We start from the raw sequence: 20,609 nt of genomic DNA on the forward strand, positions 1-20,609 counted from the left end.
CTTTGGGGAAACAGAGGACCTGAACCCCCCCTTCCCAGCCCAGATCTTGCCAGCAAAATGCAAGAGGGGCTTAATGATCACACAGGCTCTGCCCAGAGGCTGCTGGGCCCTCCAGGTCTGGAGCGGGAGGTGGACCCCCTCCCAGGGCACCTGCCCCCAGCAGGTCTCATTCCTGAGTCTCAGTGGGAGGGGAGACTGCCCGACAACTCAGCAGGGTGCTGTCACCCCTCCCTGGCCAGGGCCTGCGGGGCCACATCTGGTGGAGGCAGCTCCCAAGGGCCTCTGCCTGCAGTCTCCCCGCACAAGAGGCCCGGCCGCTGGTGCAGCCCACGGAAGGGGACACGCACGTCCACCAGGGAGTGGGCTGGCGCACCCTGCTCTTCATCCTGAGACTTGCTGGGCCTTGGGGCGCACAGAGCACGAAGATCAGATCCAGATGGCTTTTGTCATCTGTTGTTGCCCATGGGGTTCCCCCCAACCCAGGGAGGTGTTTGTGAGGACCTGCGGGGATCACTGGGCAGTGCTGGGCTGAGCTGGGGAGGCTCTGAGGACACCGCCCCCAGACTGGTTCCCCATAGTGCCCCTCATGCGTGGACCACACCTGCTTGCTGCCCCACCTGCTCTGTCCTCCCTCCTCACCGTGCTCCAGCCTTGGCCCCCAGCCCCTCCCGTCTGACCAGTCCATCAGCAGACTCTGCATCCTGCCCAGGGGCTGCTCAGACAGTGGGACCCTGAAGCCCACAAGGCGTTTCGGAAGTCAGGGAGACCAGAACGGCCTGAGAGAGGAGTGGTGGGCGGGCAGCCGCCAGGGGCCCTCCTCTTTTCTGTCCAGCACCCTGGCCTGGCTCTTGGCAGAAGCTGCACCCAGTCTTGGAGAGACCCAGCCCCTGCACCTCAGGAGCAGACTGCCAACGTCCTAGAGCCCATGCAACCCAGCTGTGCCCCCCCGCAGTGCCCACCCTGTGGCGGCTCCAGCAGGGGCACCAGGGTAAGGCTGGCCAGATGCGGGTCGGCTGGCACGCCTCCCTCCTCAAGTGTGTCCGGACAGGGCTGGGAGCGGGGTCTTCCTGGGGACAGGTGCTGAGGCCCAGAGACTAGGGCTGGCTGGACCAGACCTCTGCCTCTTAACCAGCTTCCCTTGTCCCCCCCCACAGCAGACCCCCATCACTGCTTGGAGACCCCAGCGCAGGCCCGGCCCACCAGCGCCACGCCCTCCTTGCGGGCAGAGCCAGGGACACCCTGGGTGGTGCAGCCGTCCCTAACAGTCAAGCCAGGCTCATGGGGTCTCTGCCCTTCCCTGCCAGCTTGGCTTCTGACATGCAGGTTTGCCACGTGCCCTCCGGTGTCGGGCTCCACGAGGACACTGACTGTCCCTCATCTCCCGCCCTCAGTCCTCTGGGAAGAAGCATCTGCTAAGGTGTTTCTGGCAAGGGTCTATGGGGCTGAGACATGAGCCTGTAGTCAGTAGGTGGGGGTGAGCACAGGGCCCCGGAGGGCACCTACTGGGAACAAGGCAGGGGACGGGACTGAACCTCTGAGCCGAGGCCTTGTCCGCAGCCGGTCAGGTGAGGCAGGAACAGGCCCCGCCAGCGCCAGTCCTCGGGCCTGCCCCCGGGGGCTCACGGCCCACAAGACAGCCCCGCCAGGCAGACACATTCCAAGGCCCAGAGCCAAGTGGGAGGGAGGACGGGCCCTTCCCACAAGCCTCCACTGTTGTCCAAGTGCCCTCCAGCTGGCCTCACACGGGGCAGGTGCCCGGGCTCCTGCAAGAGGCCCTCACCCATCCTTCACTCAACAGACTTTCACTGGCTGCATTGGCACCCAGGCTCCCACAGGGCAGGGTGGGGAAGCGCCTTCCCACCGGATCCGCTCCCTCGGCGGGGACGGCCAGTTCACTGCAGGGAAGACTGGGTGGTGGGTCCCAGACAAGGGCTGAGGCCCCACTCCCCACCCTGGGGGGTTGGCAGAGGGACACACAGGCCCCCTCAGAGCCATCCCTGCAAAGCAGGAGTCAGAGGGCCCAGAGAGGGCAGGGGCCTCCCCGGGGCCCCACAGCCCCACAAGGTCCCCTCAGGGAGGACCCCTCCCTGGGGCTGCCAGGCCGGGGCCCTCTGCAGGGGCTCTGGAGGCGTGTCCCGCAGTCCCAGCTCAAGCTGGCCCTCGTCTCCCGGCCATCAGTGTCTCGGGCCGGCCGCCTGCGCCAGGCATGTGCTCCTGTGTCCCTGTTCGCCTGTGTGCCCGCACGCTGGCCGTGACCTCGGCACCCCGGGGTCTGTGTCGGGGGTGGGGGCGTGCGTCTGCGCAGAGAGAAAAGCCTTCTGTATACGAGGATCGTGTATATGGGGTTCAGTGTGTACAAAGGGGGTTCTGGTGTTCAGGGGAGTCCGCCCGAGCCCATGTCCCCACGCACGGGCGGCCAGCCCCGAGTGGGCGTGCTGGGCAGCCTTATTTGCACTTGTGTACGTAGTAACCAGTGAGATAGCCGAGGATGAAGACGGCCCAGAAGAGGGCCAGTCCGCCCAGTACCTTCATGGCGATGCCCAGCTTGCCCGAGCACAGCTTCCGGGAGATCCTAGGGAGAGAAGCACCCCCACATGAGCCCGTGTGGACCGGGGGGCTAGGCTGGAAGGGAGTGGGCCCTGGGGCAGGTGGACCCCGAAGGAGGGTGGTCTGTGTGCTCTGCTGACTCGGGAGACAGGAGGGAGCCCAGCGAGGTGGTGCAGGGCCCAGGGTGGCTGGGACTGCTGGGGCTGGGGTGGGGGGGCCTGCAGCATGGAAGCCGCCAGGAGGGGACGAGGTGGAGGGCTCCTCCTGCGGGCCGACGGGCCCTCACCTCTCCCAGGTCCAGGCCTCCTCTGGGCTGGACGCAGCCACCACGTGGACTTCATCCCGGCCGCGGTCATCCCACCTGCTGTAGTGGACGCCGCTCTCCTGGGGCTGCATGCCGCGGGGGCTACGGCAAGAGGGGCAGGAGGTGGGCTTAGGCGCTCACGGACGGGGAGACCGAGGCAGGCGTGCGGGGCCCTGACTCCCTGTCAAGCATGGTCCCGGTGACAGCAGTGGCTGGGGCTCCGTGTGGGGCTGCGCTTAAGGCCAGGGTCTGCCTGGGGGTAGGGGCGGGGGTGGGGGGACACGACGGTGGGCTGGCTCCTTCCCCCGAATCTTCTCACCTGGCTTACCAGGGGACCAGGACGCCAAGTGGTCCAGCCACTTGCCCAGGGTCACATGGGAGGAGGCCAAGCAGGAATTCCAACCCAGGGAGGCTGCAAACCCTTCCCTCAGGAATGTGAGAGGTTGTCTCCACCCAGCCCAGTCCCAGGGGGGAAGGAGCAGGCCTCTGGCAGAGCTGAGGCCACCCTGGAGGACAGCACAGGATACCGTGGGTCCTTGACCTGATAACTGCCTTCCTTCCCTCCCCATTCCTGGCAGATAAGGCCCCAGAGCGACTCCGGAGGCTGGGAAGGCAGGGGATGGGGCGGCGGCTGGTCCGGCCTGTCTGGCAAGTCGGGGGGGGGCCTGGAGCGCCAGAGCAGCGACCCAGCGTGTCCAGTGTCCTCTGGCCTGTCCAACTTGCAGCCCCTCGCCCCCGACACCGCCTGCGGGAGAAGCCGGAGCCTGGGGGCCACCTGGGCCTGCTGGGAGTCCAGGGGCTGGAGAGGCAGGGGCCTCTCTTCTAGGGACCCCCTCCCACAGAATCCTGGAGACAGGCTTAAAGGCACAGCGGGCCACTGAACGGCAAGAGGCCAACCCAGAAACTCCGGACGTGCCTCCCTGTCTCCCTGTCGTCCCTTTCCCCAACCCCAGCCCAGCGGGGAGGAAGGAAGGGAGCTTGTCTCCGAGCCCCAAGGCCTGCCTGTCAGGTGGGAGCACCCGCTTTGCCACAGCCACTCAGATCAGGGGCCGTTCTCAGGCCCAAGGGACGCCAAGTGTCTGCGGACTGTGGGCTGTGCCTTCCCAGGTGTGTCTGGGAAAGGGGCTCTGGACCGACTCTGCCAGCTGTCTACCTAACGTCCACGCCCTGTCCACCCCTGGAGCAGAGTCCCATTCTGTGCCAGGCAGCAACGTGCCACCCCAAATGACAGCCAGGGGCTAAGACAAGCTTAATACCCTGGCCCCTGGCCCCCCAGGCCAGCCGGATGAGGGCAAAGTGCTGGGGTGTAGCAGAGCTGGGGGGTTCTTGCTTTCACCAAGGAAATAGCAGCCATTTCTTTCTTCCTGCCCCGGCGTGATGGCCGGAGCTGCAGCAGCCACCTTGCAGCCCAGATACCCATGCAACACCAGCCCTTATCGTGTGGACTCTCCAAATCCACACCGATTACCCACCCTTGGGCTTCTTGGTGAGAAGAGTCAACCCCCACCTGTTCAAGCCTGGGTTCCTGCCGTGGGCAGCGGAAAGCATTCCTAACTGATGGAGACTAGCCTGGCTCTCAAGTCATCTCAGTGGAACAAAGCCACTAGAAGCTGGTGAGGTGCCTAGAGCTGGGATCCTGCGGGCCTCACTCTCCAACCCCCACCAGAGGGTCACGCCTTGTACCTGGAGACACCCGCCAAGCTGGGGACCCTCTGGGGATACCACCGCATACCTTAGACCCTTTCGCCCCCAAAGCACCTCCGAGGAGCCCATAACTTACAAAGGGAGAGTCCTGGCGTGGGGCCCGGACTCCGGCGCCCAGGAAGGTGGTCAGGTGGTCTCTGCCCGGCCAGTGGATCTCTCCCGCCTCCTCCCAGGCTGCAGGTCAAGGTCCGAGGTGCGGCCGATGCCTGCAACCTCAAAAAAAAAACAACAAAAACCCCAGAAAATAAAGAAAAGGTGAAGAGCGGCCCTTCGAGGAGCGGGAAGGGGAAGGGAGCGCTGGGGTGTCCAGAGACAGCAGGAGCCAGGCGGACATTTCCCGCACGTGGCCACCCGGCCCGGGGTCGCTCGGCCGGATCAGCGCTCCCCCCGCCCCCACCCCGCAGCTCCGGGACTCCCGGGCGGCCGCTCGCAGGGCAGGGAGGCCGCGGCCAGGCCCACCTCCTCCGTCCGCCTGCACGAGGAAGCTGCCCCCCGACGCGCGTCCCACCAGCGCCTCCGCCTCCTGCCCTCCGCGCCGCGCAGACGTGTCCCGGCCGGGAGGGGCGGGGCCTCGGGGGGGGCGGGGCAGGGGGCGAAGCCCGCACGGGGGCGCCGACCCCAGGCCCCAGGTGTTCCGGACGCGGCCGCCGGAGGGCGTGCGTGCCGCAGGGACAAAGGCTGTAGGGGCCGCAGGGGAGAGAGGGGGCTGCCGGGGAGAGGGGGCCGCAGGGGCACGGGGTCGGCAGAGGAGAGGGGGTCCCCTGGGCTAGGGTCTGCAGGGGAGAGGGGCTGCCCGGGCAACAGGGCCCTCAGGGGTCCCAGGGGTGGGGGGCGCGGGTCCACCCCCGGGCCGTGCAGGTGCCGGACTCTGGTGCAGAAGCGGGCCCTGGAGCCTCCGGGCGCTCCTGAGTCTGATCCGACAGGCGAGGCGGCCCAGGCGGGCGCCCCCGGCGAGCCTGCGCGGAGTTCCCAGCTCCGTTCCTCGGGTTCCCGCACTGGGCCCGCGGCGAGCGCGAAGCAGGAACGGCCGGCGGCGCGCACAGGTGGGTGGGGTGGAGGACGCGAGCAGACGCCGCGGGCGGGTGCCTGCGTGCAGCGCGCTGCTGTGCCCAAAGCCTGCGGGGTGCGGGACGCAGACAGGGTGCCTGGCCTCCTGGAGCCTCCACCCGCAGCAGTGATGGGAACAGGAGGAGAAGATCGCCTCCACTGTCTCCCAGAGGGGTCGCGGCCGCAAAGCGGTGCCCCAGCCAGGGGCGCCCCCACCGCACAGGTTTGTGCCGCAGGTGTTGGGAAGGGGCGGATGGGCACCGGGTCTCGGGCCTCCTAAGCCTGGGGCCTCAGGGGTGGGCCCTTGCTCAGTGTGGGGGTCTCCCCAGGAAGGAGCCAGGGGGGCAGATGGGGGCTGTGGTGGTCGCCCAAGCCCCCACGAGTCCCGGGAGACGGAAAAGCTGAGTTTATGGCCACTGGCAGAGTTTAATTCTAAAGCGAAAAGGCCGGGCCGCCCAGGGCTGGCTCCCTGAGCTGCGGCCTCCGCTGGGCGGGCTGGCGTCTGGGGCCCGGGCTGGGTCTACTTGGAGGTTATCTTCTTGGACTTGTTCGGGGAGGACAAGGCCTCTGTCTGCTGCAGGGGAGGCACTCTGGCGCCTTTCTGTTTGAGCTGATTGTAGTAGTCGGCTCTCTCAGAGATGATCCTCTGCAACAGAAGCCCGGGCCTCGGTGGCGGGGACCCCTCCTCTCCTCCCCGAGCGGGGGCGGGCGGGGGGCGCAGCAGCGGTGTGCGCTGACCTGACCTGCTCTCCCGCGGAGAAAGCTCTGGTCTGTGGCATCTGCTAGCTTCCGTGCTGGAAACACTCCCCACCCCTGCTGATCCCCCCGGGGATGAAGCCGCAGAACTCAGCGCGCCACGGGCTGGCGTCACCTCTCCCCTGCAGCAGCGCTAACTGCACTTCTTATGTCTCTGAGGATGTCGAGCGCCCAGACCAAGAGACCTCAGAGGCCATCGAGTCTGTCCCTCAAGTCCCTTCTGTCCTGCGCACAGGGAGATGGCCAGCCCCTCCCTCACCTCTGCTGCTTTGGCGCATCACTGTTCTGTGTGCAGCAGAGGAAAGGGCTTCTTTCCTGGCTACTGGCGGGTACTGATGACTCCTCCCATCCCTCTCTCCTTCCCTCCCTCCTCCCTCTCCCCTACACCAAACAGCAGGAGCCAGGCTGCAGAGACCTCTCCCCAGGTCGTCTTGCAGGTGTCCCCCCTCCCCAGACTGTTGCCACCCTACAGGGGCACTGCTGACCAGGGCCCCACCCCACGACATAGGAGGAAGGAAATCAGGTCTCGGGGAAATGTGGGTGCTGGAAGGTCATAGGCACCTGCTGGGGCAAAGGGCCATGCCGTGGGAGGCTTGGGGCGTGGGCCCCTGGTGAGAGTCCATATGGCCCTGCACAGAGCACGTGGCAGTCAGGGCTCTTCGCCCAGAGCCCTCCCCCCACCATGCCCAGAAGGCAGACAGGCTCTCTCCCGCGTGCAGAGGGAGGCTCTACTGCTCAGTGAACTCAAGAGCCAGCCCGCAGCTTGTCAGCCAAGGCCCACGGGGGTGGTGGCTTGCCCCTGCCAGCCCCAAAGCCTGCACTATTTGTCCTGCACCACACTGCCCCGGGAGGCCTCTGCTTGGGGTCATCGGGACGACAGCCTGAACCAAGGCCAGGGAAGGGGGGCCACGCCGGGGTCCTGGCTGAGCAGACGAGGATTCCAGCTGAGGCCACGCTGAGGTGCCAAGAAGCATCCCCAAAGAGGCTGAACTGGACAGAACCTGGCGGGGTGGGGGGGCTGCTCCTGCTGCTGGAGAATCTCCAGGACCCCAGCAGCTTGGTCCCCTCCCCACTGCACCCCGGAGCTGAACGCTGAGAGCAGCCTAGCCATGGGGAGATCTGGTCCCCTCTGCCTAAGCAGAGAGCAAGGATGATCCCAGGGGCACAGTGAGTGGTGACACAGCCAGGATGAGAATGGGGGTCCCCTCAGCCCCCCGCTGCAGATCAGCAAGCGTCACCCTAGAGACGCAGCCTCGGGGACCAGGAAGCAGCCCAGTGCTGGATATACCTGCAAAGCTTCCAGAATGTCATTGTCAGAGATCTCAGTGGCAAAGGACTTGACCCCGGAGGTGCTGAATGTGGCCTGGATGATCTTGTTTCTCAGCCTCTCAAGCTGTGAGCAAAGGGAAGGAGGGGGCGAATTACACCCACCCCTGAGTGAAGCCTTCCAGGAGGTAGATTTGTCCTCACTTTTCGAAGCTTTAGGAACTGGAAGTGTTTGGAGAGGCCAGCTGGTCTGCCTGTGAGCTAGAAGGTGCCAGATCAAAACCCAGACCCAGGGCGGCTGGGCATCCAGGCTTTAAGACTTTCTACTACTTTTTTTTTTTTTTTTTAATTGAAAAAGGAAAACCTGCACATGGCTTGAAAAAGAAAAAACAGTCAAGGTCTCCAAAGCACCCCGCAGGCCATCCTCCTGTCTACAAGGGAGCTGGCACTCCCTGCCCCCAGGGGAGACTCCGGGATGCCCCCAGGAACACCCTGCAGGCTTATCAGCCCCTCACTGTTAGCACTGCAGGGAACACCTGGCCGTCCCTCCTATTGTACTCCCAGCCCTTCCTCCTTTTCTTGGGATGGTGAGGCAGTCCTCGCTGTTTGCATTAACCAGCCATGAACGGGGTGGTAACCAGGAGTTAACTAGGACGGAGCTAAGGCTATCTAGTCTTGCTGCCATCAGCATCATTGTGCTGATATGCATTGTTCATCTTCTCCACTCTGAGCCCCAGAAGCACTCAGACGGGCCCCCCAAGTTATGGTGGCCGCTCAGCACCCGCTGCTCACCCTCAATGAGCAGAAGCCCTGATGATGCAGAAATGCCACGTGAGAGCCGGCCTCAGGAGAGTTTGCATTGCCTCAAAAGGGCTGCAGGACGGTCCACTTTGCCCCTGGGACAGCGTTGAAGTGACAGAGGGCATGTTAGGAGCCCCTGGACCTTGGGTGGGGAGGGGGCTTCCTTTCTTTCCAATGTGGATTGGTGCCAGCTCTGCGCCCCATAGCCTACTGGGTGTAGGGGTTACCAAGGGAAGGGGGGCCTGCCCCCTGTACTGGAGGTGACTGCTGCTGGGCAAGGGGTGGCGGTCACCTGGAGTGTCCAGCCACAGTGCCCCACGCCCGGGCTGCTGCAGGACTCACTCACGGGCCACAGCACCACTTCCTGAGGACCCCAGACCTGCCCCCACAAACTTTCTCAACACAGCATTCCAGGCGCTACCAAACTGAGGCGAGAACCAGACGGATGATGCACCATCCCCTGCTCACGCTCTAGCTGGGAGGACTGCTGGATCCCAAACACAGTTTTAGGAGAGAGCGGGTGGCGGCCGTCATTGATGCTGCCGAGGCATCCAGCGGGAGGCTGGCTCCTCCGGGTGGGGAGAACACACCCCGTTACAGCAGGCACTCTGGGGGCGGCGGGGGAAGGTGTTCTTTCAAAAGCCTACATGCACGGGACTTTCTCTCTGCTGGTTTTTGGATTCTGGTCGGCTCTTCGCTGATTTCCTTTTTGGCCTGGGTCCCTCAGCAGAGGGCACCTCGGCCTCCCTCTGTGCCTTTGCTCACGTGTAGCATGGGGGCTCAGATATGGGGTCGGGCTCTTCACATCCCAGCACCACCCCCACGCAGCTCTGGGGGCGCCAGAGGGCTATTTCGCCCCTCCGGCTGCAGGCTCCTTATGTGAGCAGTGAGGACGCTAAGAACACCTGCTTCCTAGCTTTGTTCACGAGGTTAGACTTCACTGAGCTGCTTAGAACGGTGCCCGACCCCTGCACGCACCCCGAAAACTATAAATAGACGGTACCCCTGGCCCCGGAGCGCTCCTTCCTGGCCGGCTATCCAAACCCTCGCGCCCCTTCACAGCACAAGCAGACACGGCCCGCCCCGCCCAGTGTGCAAGCCCCATTGCACCTATGCCCTCCGCCACCATTTCTGGACCGCCAACTCTGTGCCGGGGCGGGGCCACGCGGGGGAGTGAGCCTAAGCCCCGCCCCTCGGCGCACGGCCCGCCCCCCTCGGCGCACGGCCCGCCCCCCTCGGCGCACGGCCCGCCCCCCTCGGCGGTGGGCGGGCGCGGGCGCTCCGCACGCAGGGCCTACCCGGGACTGGGCGCTCTCCAGGGCCACGCGGGCCTGCTGCTCCGCCTGCTGGATCATTTCGTTCTTGCTCAGCATCTCCTCCTGCAGCCACTTCCGTCTCTGCAGGTGGTTCTGGTTCTGGCTCACTTGGGCCTGCAGCTGGCCGACCGTGGCGTCGAACTCCGAGATGGTGCGCTCCTGCTTTTCGAGTTTGCTCTGCAGCTCCAACACTTGCTGCAGGGGAGCCAGGGAGGACAGCGGAGTAGGCCCACCCGGCTCAGACGGGTCACCCGTGTTCCCCGCCCGTCCTTCCCCCGAAAGACCGCCGGCCCTCATGGAGCCAGCAAGGGCAAGGAGCCTCTGCGTGCGCTCGCGCTCCTGCGATGCGCTCACCGGGGTGCTGCCTAAGGAAGGGGGGCCCGACTCACTGCGAAGGGGTTTCCAGCTCATCTTGCCCGCGCTGTCAGGACTTACAACAAGAACAGCGGTCTGGCTGTTTAACCACACCTGGCGGTCACCTGGCGGAGAAGAATGTTGTCCTTCTCGATGATGCCCATCATCTCTTCGTGCTTCTTGTCTTCCCTGAGGTTGGAGAACTGGAAGGCAGACGGGGGGGTTGGCTCAGGGGGACTCGGGGACAAGAGGACAGATGGAACACTTGCATCCAGCTTTTCCCCCTGAGCCTCAGTATGATGAAAGCCACGGGACTTCTGCCAGGACAAGAGGGGCAAACACATGGGGAGCTGGAGAGCAGGGCCCGGAAGGCCAGATCCTAAACCAGCAGGGGTGGAGAGCTGAAAACAAGCCCAGCTCACTCTTCTGGTCCTCAAATCTCAGAAATTGGTGGTACAGGTTCTTCTGGATCTGGAACCTAACATGGGGAGGATCAGTGGATACTTTTCCAGAAACTAAGAGCTGCAGACCCGTCCCTGCCCTCAAGCAACTGGGAGCCTGTGCTGTGTTCACCTGGTGAGAGGCTGGATGTCGGGGGCATAGCAGAGGGTCTCTGGCTAAGGAGGTGCCAGGTGCAGTGGAGGGTGGACCCCCAGGCTCCAGATGGGGGATGTGGGTGCCAAATGTGGATGCCCCCGCTGTCTTCCCATCTTTTCTTTTTAAAGATTTTTTTAATTTATTTATTTGAGAGAGAGAGAGAGAGAGAAACAGCATGAGAGGGGAGAGGGTCAGAGGGAGAAGCAGGCTCCCCGCTGAGCCGGGAGCCCGATGTGGGACTCGATCCCAGGACTCCGGGACCATGACCTGAGCCGAAGGCAGTCACTTAACCAACTGAGCCACCCAGGCGCCCTGTCTTCCCATCTTGGCTCCCAGAACACCGGCAGCTAGGCCTTCTCATTCCAGGCAAGAAACTTCCAGGTTCCCCGAAGAACTAACAAGACAGCCTTCGAACGCTCGGCTGAAGTGCCCACACGTGCCCGTGCGTGTGAAGCACAAACTTACTGCCACGTGCTCAGAGACCCCACTCAGCTCTGGCACGAGTGAGGGTCTCTCATGAATGACAGACAGCAAGACAAAGGGACCCAGGGCACTTGCGGGCGATCAAAAAGATTCAGGAAGTTGAGCCCAGCGATCATGAGTGTTCCGCGGGGCATAGACAAGACACTGAATTGTGAAACAAAAGAAGAAAAAGGACGTGGGAGAACAAGAGAGATCTCGGAAGCCGTCCATGCAACAAAGCGGAGCACAGGAGGCAGCTGTGGATAAAGTGCCGGGAACATGGGCCGTAGAGCAAACGACCCAGAGATGGGGAGCAGGAGGGAGCGGACAGCAAGAGGAGGAGGAACGGGGTTCCGGGGACGCCAGGAGGAGTGTTCAAGAAACAAGACGGAGAGAAGAAAAAACAAGATAACATAACCTTCCAGAGCGGAGTTTCAGGACACCTGGGACAAAGAGCCCAGCGGTTTTCTGGAGACGCAGCAGCGCACCCAGACCGCGGTCCCAGGCAAGTGAGAATTAGGAATGCCCAGGACTCCCCCCCAGCAGCCTTGGTTGCTCGGGCTCATGGGGCGGTGCCGTCACTGTGGACACAAAGTGCTCTCCCAGCTGTGGTTTGGCATCCCACCAAATTCTACTGACGTGTAGAATAAGGACATTAGCAGAATATGCTGCCCCCACAAATTTACACCCACTCATTCGTTTATCAGAAGACTACTGCAGGATGTGCTCCAGTGAAAACATGGGAGTAGATCAGAAAAGAAGGAAACTTAATCCTGTTTGGCAAAACCTGTGTTTGAGTCCCAGGTGGGCATGAGCTGCTGACAATCATACCCCGAGCATCCCATCATGGTGGGACGGCACCGGCGGGAGGCCGACCTGCCTGTGCTGGGGGCCCCAGGCAGGGGAGGAAACAGGGAAGTGCTAGATAATGCTAGGATGGAGAAAATTCCAGAATGGGTGTTAGAAGCATGCCATTTGTAGACCTACAAAGTGATTCCTGAAGAAGAGTTGAGAGCAGTCGCCCTGGGGGATGGGCACATAAGAGGGAAGAGGATGGGACACGCCCCTGTTGTGTGACAAGCCTGCAGGACTATTTCATTCTTTAGGTTGTGTGCGTGAATAACTTCGATAAAACAAAACGTGTAGCAAGGGGTGGGCTTGGCGGAATGGCGGCCTCTCTAAGTGTGCGTGCGCTCAACCCTGGGACTCGAGCACGCGGGGATGCTGGAGAAGTGACCGAGAGCCAAGCAGCCCAGGGAGGACAGTGCGGGCCAGCGGGCAGTGCAGGGCCAGGGGGTGTGGTGTGACCCAGGACAGGCTGCCCCAGCTCGGGATGGGGGGGATGGGCGGGGCTGCTGGTGACCGCTGCGTGATGGGCATGGCCACCTTGTTGGACATGGCTTGTAACTGGTCCTTCCGCTCCCGGAGTTCCTTCTGCAGGGTCTCGTTCTCCATGTTCAACATGTGCAGCTGGGATTCCTGGACATCCACTTGGCGTTGTAAAGACGTGATGGCCCCTGTGTGAGCCGTGCATGGGAAGGAGGGGAGAGAGGGCAGGGGGCTAGGAAGCCGAGACAGAGGGGCTCTGTGGCCCCAGGCTGAGGGCTACCGCCTCCTGCCCTGCGTCCCTCGGTCCCCTGGGCCACCCTCTAACGTGCGGCTCCTGGGCCCCCAGCGCCCCACCTGTTGCGAGCGAGTATCTGGTCCTGGTGACCTCCAGTTCGGTCTGGAACTCCTGGATCACGTGCTCGTACTCCTCCAGCTGGGCTATCAGCTCCTGCTCGAAAGCCTCCTCCAGGGAGCGGGAGCTCCTCCTGCGCTGGCCGTCCTCCTCCTGCACCTCCTTCTCCTCGTCCAGCTCCACCACCTCCTCCTTCTCCTCCTCCTCCAGCTGCTCCTGCTCCTCACCCCCCTCCTTGGGTGCGGCCCCCTTCCTGCCTGCCGGGCCCTCCCCTTCCCCATCCGCCGTCTCCTCTGCCTCTGCGTCTGCAGCCTCTTCTTCCTCGCCGCCAGCTGCTTCCAGGTCCTTGCCTCTGCCGGTCACAGCATAGTCCTCCTGAAGCTGGGAGAGGGAGGGGGCACTGGGCAGGCGAGCAGGGGGCAGGGAGCACTCCACCAGCCGCCGCGCCAGCGCCCCGCTGCACCGTCTCGGGAGACCGCCACTGCCCGGCTGCCCCGCACCTGTGCAGGGCGGGCAGGGGAGCTGGAGTCCCTTTTCCGGGAGCTGCCCTGCCCCCCTGCACCTGTTCCCCTCAGGTGTGGCTGAGGGCCCACGACGCGGAGCTGCAGGGAGGACACCGGCATCGCCGGGCAGCCCCGGAGACGTAGCCGGGGCCAAGCCTGCCTGCTCAGGATCCCGGCGGCCCGCACCGGCTCCTGCAAGATGGCCAGTGAGCCTCAGCGTTCCAAACTGCCCCCTCAGCTCCCCCGGCTGATGTCCTGAGACCCGTCCTTCTGGAAGGGGACAGCAGCCTCTCCGTGTTGCAGGGGAGAGGGGGATCAAGTGTCTTCCTGCCAAGGGTGCTGTGTTGGTGAGAAGGGGGGCAGTGACCGGCAGATGGGCAGCCCTGGGGGGACGGTGACCTGCAGATGGGCAGCCCTGGGAACAGTGTGGTTTCTTGCTCCCCTGGACCCGCCCCAGGGAGTGGCCTTGCAGCAATGGGCACCCCCGCTTTGTTCTGAGAGTGGAGGGCCAGCCTGCCATGCCCACGTTGCATGTCCCTGTAGGCCCAGTGTGGGCTCATGCCTCTCTAACAGCCCCCGGGAGGCCGGGGAACGGGGAAGGCCAGCCGATGCTCCCAGACCTCTTCAGACTCCTGCTGCCCCTGCCTGCTGGTACCGCACCATCCGTGTCCAGGCAGCTTTCTCTGGTGGCATCTCGGGGATTTGGCGAAGGTCCGAGGCCCCCACCCCCCCTCCCATGTGCCCCTAGCATAATGCCAGGCTGGATCCTCAGGTATGAAAGAAATCAGGTTTTAGAAAGACCAGGTGACTTCCCCACCAGGACCTGCCTAGTTCAGTCCTCTGCCCAGACCTCCCTGCTTTATAGGCAAGGACGCTGAGCGTCCTGCAGCCAGAACAGATCAGGCGAATCCGGGCCACCACGCCCACAGGGCCCATGGCTAAGTCAGGTCTGGAGACTTCACCTGCAGGGGGCCTTCCATCCTACAGGATTTCAGAGGGGCTGGCCCTCCTCTTACAGGTAAGGAAACAGTCCAGGGAGCGACACAACCTGTCCCAGGTGGGAAAGCAAGCTGGCAGCCAAACACAGAGGTCTAGATGTCCAGCTCACAGCTCTTTTACCCACGAGGACGTGGCAGCCTTCCAGAACGGGGCATTTGCCGGAGGCCTGAGGGCCACCAGGAGCTTTGGACACTTTGGAGGCAGAGCCTGCCGCCCGGGCCCTCCACTCACCTTCATGCACTGGCGTACCCATGTCTCCTGGCCCTTGCTTTTAAGGAGGCATTTCAGCTGTTTCTTCAAGGCCTCCCTCTCCTCCTGGAGGGCCAAGACCTCCTCATCTTTCTTCTGAAGCAGCACCTCCATCGTGGACAGCCGCTGCACTTCCTCCCCCAGCGTGAGCAGGCAGTGATCCTGGGCACAGAAGCATGGGCAGCCCCTGGGTGCACGCAGTCTTCCCCCCCACCCCCGGACCCACCCTCTCTGGGCGCCTGCAGGAAGAGCAGACCTGGAAATCCCAGCCACTCCTGCCCAAGGGTGGGGACCAAGTCCTCGCCTGGGGAAACTCCTGGCAGCCTCTCTTTCAGGCCTGGTCCTGGCCAGCCCCCCAGTCGCAGTGGGAGACACGGTTCTTCGGCACGGCCCCACAACGAGCCAGCAACACCCTCCGAGAGCCACCCCCTGGGGCTTGCAGGGAGCCAGACCCTCTGCCCCTCCACCTTCCATGCTCAAAATCTCAATGCCCTCGATTCCTCAGCAGTGGAGACATGGCACCAACATGTTTGGATAGCTGGAAATGGAAGGACTTGCCGTCGGCAGCTCTGAACCGAGAGCAGCGTAAAGGAAGGCCCCGGGCCCGCGGTGCACCCTGCACAGTCCCAGGAGGGAAAAGAAAGGAACTCGGAAGTCCTCCAAATGTTTGGGATTTAAGTGCCAGGTTCCTACGTGGCCCGTGAACCAAAGAAGCAGAAGGCACAGAGGAAGTTAGAAAATGTCTTAAACAGAACGATAATGAACACTGTCAAGATGTATTGAGACTTGTGGGGTGAAACTGAGCTGCGGAGAGGACAGATTCACAGCCCCCCGCGCATCGGCTAGGGCAAGCAAGGGAACCAGCACCTGAGCATCCATCAGAGGGATCCAGGAAAGAGCTGCGGGCTACGGTGGGAGGGACCGAGCAACCAGGATGGGAACTGGAGGACCCAGCCGGGAGCGGGGGAGGGGGAGGGGCAGGTGCGGCAGGACTGCGGGGATCTCAAGGGTACGCGGAGTTATTCACACGGCTAAGCTAAAATAACCTGGCAGAAATCACCCTTCTTCCCCCGGGCCGTGGTGATTCAGACCCACGCACCTGTCCCACCCCAGACAGTGGTTGCTGGAAAGGGGATGCTCGTTTCCACTGGGGCCGCTGAGTGGACACCATGCTGCCGTGTCGCTGCAGGTGACTCTCTTGCCTCCAGTGGAGACGCGCTACCTCTTCAGCTCAGACCAGGTGGAGATGAGAGAAAGAGAAGCCTAAGGACAGCTTCCAAGCTCCTGGAGGCAGCCAAGCGGGCAGCCCTTCCCCTGGCCGCTTCACACACGTGAGCTTTCCCCTTCCCTCGGTTTGCAGAGAACATCCTTTCACATAGGCCTGTGTGGTTCTACCTCCTGATAGCCTCAGGCTTTCCCCGACGTGGAATTGCTTTCCCCAAAGTGGTCACAGGATATCGACACTTCTAAAATTGTGACATCTCTCAGAAAATGCAGAGTGTCAGGAATAAAGGTAAAATGAAGACTCGTGGGGCCACACTATCTGGACTTTGCACACCCACCAGCTGCCCAACATTTTGTGGTGCTCATTCCCATGACTGTCATTGAAGCCTGACCAGCTTTAAAACACCACCAACAACAGAAGGTGATTCTAAGACAAGAAAGAGAGAGAGAAGGCCCAAGTTAGCACTGTCAGGAATGGGAAAGAGGCTCTCTCTCCTGCAGAAATGGAGGGGGGAAGGCCCTGGGTGGCCCAGTCGTTAAGCGTCTGCCTTCGGCTCAGGTTATGATCCCAGGGTCCTGGGATCAAGCCCCAAATCGGGCTCCCTGCTCGGTGGGAAACCTGCTTCTCTCTCTCCCACTCCCCCTGCTTATGTTCCCTCCCTCGCTGTATCTCTCTCTGTCAAAAAAAAAAAAAAAGAAAAGAAATTAGGGGGTTATTAAGAGACCATTATGCACAGGATCAGGCTAATAAATCTGAAAATTTACATGTATTGGACACATTCCTTGAAAAACATAGCTTATCCAAACTGAAACAAGAGGGAGAAGGAAGTCTGAGTATCTTTCAAGGACGTGAATTTATTATTTGGAAAACCTGCCCCGTGAGGACTCTCCAGGCACACAGAGCCTCAAAGATGAATTCTTCGCCAATCTCAGGCAGACTCTTCCAGAGAATAAAATATGAAAGAGAAAATGCCTCCCAATTTTTTGATTGTTTGTTCTGAGGCCAGAATTACTCCGACACCGAAAGTAAAGAAGGGAATTACAGACAGGTTAACTGTGGGCCAGTCTCTGTCACAAACAAAGACGCAGAGCGTAACATCACAACGAGTCAACTCGTAGGTAGATCTTTGCATACCAAGCTGATTATTACTGTTTTCAAGAATATATTCTATTAAGTGGAAGTAGTGGGTCAAAAGCTATGTGGATGGTTGACATCATGATACGTGTGGCCAGCTGCATGCTGGGGGGGACGAGATCCATGCCAGCTCAACCCGCCACGCGCTGGGATGAAGATGCACAGGGGCCAGAAGGTCTGGAAAACAGCTGAGTCATGGGAGCCTAAGGAGGGTACTGGGGGTCATTTTTGGCCACGTCTGGGGACCTGCTTGGACAGCTAAGCAGATACCCCAACAAGAGCACCGGGGGGCCGGCTGGGCCCTCCTATCCTGCCGGACGTGGAGCTGGGGCATTAGGGTCAGGCTGTCTGCCCGGGCTCCGCACACACGTGGCCGTACCTTCTCGTGGATGACTGAGATATACCAGGGTAACCGCTTTTTCGGATGGCTCTGCGCCAGGACCAGGCTGCTGGGGACCGGGCTTATGATCTGGGATTCACTCCTCTTCCGCAAGTAGTTGAACTCACAGGCACTCTTACTAAAGGGAAGGAGGCACCCTGTGGGGAAGCCGGGGGGGTTCAGACTCCGAGTGCTGAGCCGCCCTGGGGCGTTCCACGGTAGTTTCCCCCTCGCAAGACGCCCCTGGGAAACCCTTCGCTGCCCAGCTGGGCTCCTCCACGCCTCCTAGTGCTGACCCCCATCGTCCATCCCTCCCCACCTGCCCCTGCGTGTGTTGAAGAAAGGGAGGGAGATCATTAAAGCAGCCCTTGGAGATCCCCAGAGCCTAGGGGTCAGGACACCAGGGGTCACAGTGATGGCCCAGACATTTGTGACGGGTTTCCTCACGTTCAGACAGAGGAGACCTCTGTGTGCAGAGATCATCTTTCGATAAACCAAAGTAAGTATATTCATGCGTGGGAACAGTGCATTCTACTCAGGAAGGGATGCATCCTGTGTAAGGGGCATAGGGTCAGGCAGGTGGTCCTGGGAAGGGAGTCCCATGGGGGCATAATCAGGGAGCCCTGAGGGGAGCAGGGGTCCTGGCAGGTGCAGGCAGAGGCCTCAGAGCTGGCCTGCCAAGGAGAGGACCCCAGGGGCATGCTCGTCCCAGCGGCGGCAGGCCCTGCCCTCACCGTCCACCTTTGTGTCCGAGCACCGCTGGCTGCAGGACGGGTCCCGGGTCACCTTCCAGGAATCAAAGCCCATGCACAGCTCCTCAGGCACCTCGGCGGAGGTGGATGAGCCTGCAGAGTGTTAAAAATGCTAGCTGATGACAGCTAGGACCACGTCTTCACAAGACCTCCCGGGCAGGGACAATGATTTCATTTCTTTTTAAACTTCAGGTAGGATTAAAGGTGACTTTTGTCGGTGGATGTATGGGATTGAACCCTGGGACTAAATCTAACCGTGATTCTGTCCTCCTGCCTGCTATTTGTGTGCCCACCTGGAACAGACTAGGTGCGACTTCATCTCTGCAAATTGATGCATCCCCTCCCTTGGAAGGACCCTGCATTCCCATCTGTAAAAATGGCTCAGCCTCAAAGTCTCCAAGAGGCCCCTCTACCCCAACGGCAGACCCCATCTCCCCTCGGCCGTCATGAATCATGTCAATGGCGGGCGCATGCAGGACACAGTGTGGTCTCTCAGCCCATCCCAGCCCTGTCCAGAATTCATGGACCTGGAGTGCTGGCTGCTCTCTGAGGTTCCAGCCCTGAGAAAGGGGAGCTTAGGGCCTGAATGGGTGGGGGCTCCTGCTTCTGACATGAACAAGGCCCCCATCACTAGCCACAGGCTCTAAGCTTCCATTTCCCTCTCCCTAACCACAATGCCATGTGTGGGGCCCAGGAACTGGGAGGTCTAGGGTGCTGCCCGGCCTGGCCACTGCCCCCTGGTGACCGCTGAGCACCTGGCTGCTCTCTCAAAGCCTCCTGTTCTCCCAGATCAGAACGGCGTGCAGTCACACCTGAGGGTGGTTGGGCTCCTTACTGGGGTTGGTTCCTATCTTTGGCCTCATGACCTCTTTACTGCAGCTTCTAGAATTTTGAGCCTTCTCCCTCTCCCCTACCCCCAACCCTACTGAGTCTGGTGAATGAGACAAGAGAAAAGCAAGAAGGCTTTTCCTTCCCGCCTGCCCCCCTTGCACCGGGCGTGCTGCGTGCTCCAGCTGGTGCTTCTGCATGCACAGTGAGTTCCCACCACTGGCCACCACTCTGGCTGACGAGCACCAGGAAGGTCGCCCCACTCCTCCAGGGAGGGAGGTGGTTTCCATGTGGGGGCCTCCCCGTGGGTGGCTCTCACCGTAACGAGACATAGACGTGGCCTTGGTGCTGAACTGAGGGCAGCCAGGGCGCTTGAGAAACGCCTTTCTCAGCTCCTCTAGTTCGGCCATGAAGCTGGTGTCCTCGGGGCTGGGGGTTTGCTTGTATTCGCCCTGGTGGAGTGGAGACAGCAAGACACTGGGAGAAGAGCCCCTGGAAGCTGCGTGCACTGACCGTAGCCATCTGCCCTGTTCCCGAGAACCGAAGGCTTCAGGACAGGCACATGCACCCACTGGAGAAACCACGGGCATCCTCCTGGGGGGCCACGGGTGGCTCTCTGGTCTCCCTGAGCCCACGGTAGATTCAGGAGCCTCCCAGCTGTGCTATCCCTTCCTCGTCCTCTCTTCCCCCGACTTTGCTCCTTTTTGAGACCCCCCCCCCCCGCCCCAGGAAGGCTCAGGGCGGCTGGCCATCTTCTCTTCCAGGCTTTCGGGTTACCAGTTCTTTACACTCCCAGAATTGGCCCATCTTCATCCGTCACCAAAGCATATTTGGAAGGCCTAGGCCCTGAGGCCTCCCGTCAAGGGGGAGAAGCAGGCCAGCCCGAGTTAGCTGTGCTGCGGCCTGGCCGTCCCCTCCGGGACCCCGCACCTTCTTCCTGTAGAAGCGGCTGATGGCCTGAGCCGACTTGCTGAGGGAGCGCTGTCTCCGGCGAAGTTTCCAGTCTGGGACCAGGTTGTCCCGGCCGGCCACACACTGGAGGAGCATCAGGCCCTTCTCCATCAGGTTGGGCACCACGCTGTGCTTCTTGGGCGGGCTGGCTCCGCCGACTGGCAACATCCTTGGGGTGGGGCGGAAGGACTGGAGGACGCCTTGGACGGACGGCCCCTGTGGGCCTCTCTGTCTGGAGCAAGGTGTCAAGGGGAGCAGGGGCTCGAGTGTGGACCTGCTGCCAGGCACAGCCCTGGACACGACCAGCGTCGGAACCTCCGCGTCCTGTGGGATCCTGGGAGGGCCCACGGCATCACAGATGTCTCCATAGCAACCAAGCGTGTCGTTCGTCTTAATTTGCTGGGATTTGTCTTCACGAGGAAGAGCTGTGTATCTCCACTTGCACTCCCTTCCGCCCATGCGGGGAGGCTCTTCCCTCTGGGGCAGCGCGCAGCCCACAGCTGTGCCCCGACTCCCCTCGGGGTCTGGCGTCCGCGTCTTGGGACTTTTCTAAGTACTTCTCCATCTCGTTTCTTCATCTCTATGCCTGATGCAGCTGTCACCACTCAAATTTGTCACCTTTCCCTTGCAGTAATCTCCCCTGAGTTTTTGTGACAGACTCTTAATTTACATTCACTCCTCTACATCCGTCCCCGCCCCGTGCCCAGCAGCCCAGCCCACTCCCTCACCTGCACTTGATCCTGTCCCAAAGCTG

At 61.9% G+C, this 20,609-nt stretch overlaps 2 protein-coding genes across 4 annotated transcripts; both read right to left on the reverse strand.

Moving 5' to 3' along the window:
- Positions 1–69: 69 nt before the first annotated feature.
- SMIM1 (small integral membrane protein 1 (Vel blood group)) lies at positions 70–6,658 on the reverse strand. Of its 3 annotated transcripts, none has more exons than XM_036089571.2 (4): positions 6,502–6,658; positions 4,632–4,768; positions 2,834–2,953; positions 70–2,572 (listed from the first exon to the last, which is right to left on the reverse strand). In XM_036089571.2, exons 3-4 carry the CDS (start codon positions 2,941–2,943, stop codon positions 2,446–2,448), a joined length of 237 nt encoding a protein of 78 aa, XP_035945464.2. In that variant the 5' UTR covers positions 2,944–2,953; positions 4,632–4,768; positions 6,502–6,658; the 3' UTR covers positions 70–2,445. The 3 variants fall into 3 exon arrangements, with proteins under 3 accessions (XP_035945464.2, XP_035945462.2, XP_035945463.2); XM_036089569.2 differs by lacking the exon at positions 6,502–6,658 and adding an exon at positions 5,015–5,133; XM_036089570.2 differs by lacking the exon at positions 6,502–6,658 and adding an exon at positions 5,015–5,087 and having other exon boundaries at positions 4,632–4,761.
- Positions 5,841–20,029, reverse strand: CCDC27 (coiled-coil domain containing 27). Its single transcript, XM_078071646.1, has 11 exons — positions 19,835–20,029; positions 19,224–19,356; positions 18,059–18,169; positions 17,325–17,482; positions 14,569–14,748; positions 12,838–13,780; positions 12,541–12,671; positions 10,221–10,298; positions 9,724–9,936; positions 7,647–7,751; positions 5,841–6,248 (listed from the first exon to the last, which is right to left on the reverse strand). The coding sequence occupies exons 1-11, from the start codon at positions 20,021–20,023 to the stop codon at positions 6,123–6,125; spliced, it is 2,367 nt and encodes a 788-aa protein (XP_077927772.1). The 5' UTR covers positions 20,024–20,029; the 3' UTR covers positions 5,841–6,122.
- Positions 20,030–20,609: the final 580 nt, after the last annotated feature.

The sequence above is a fragment of the Halichoerus grypus genome, chromosome 5, assembly GCF_964656455.1.
Source record: "Halichoerus grypus chromosome 5, mHalGry1.hap1.1, whole genome shotgun sequence".
Lineage (NCBI taxonomy): Eukaryota > Metazoa > Chordata > Mammalia > Carnivora > Phocidae > Halichoerus > Halichoerus grypus.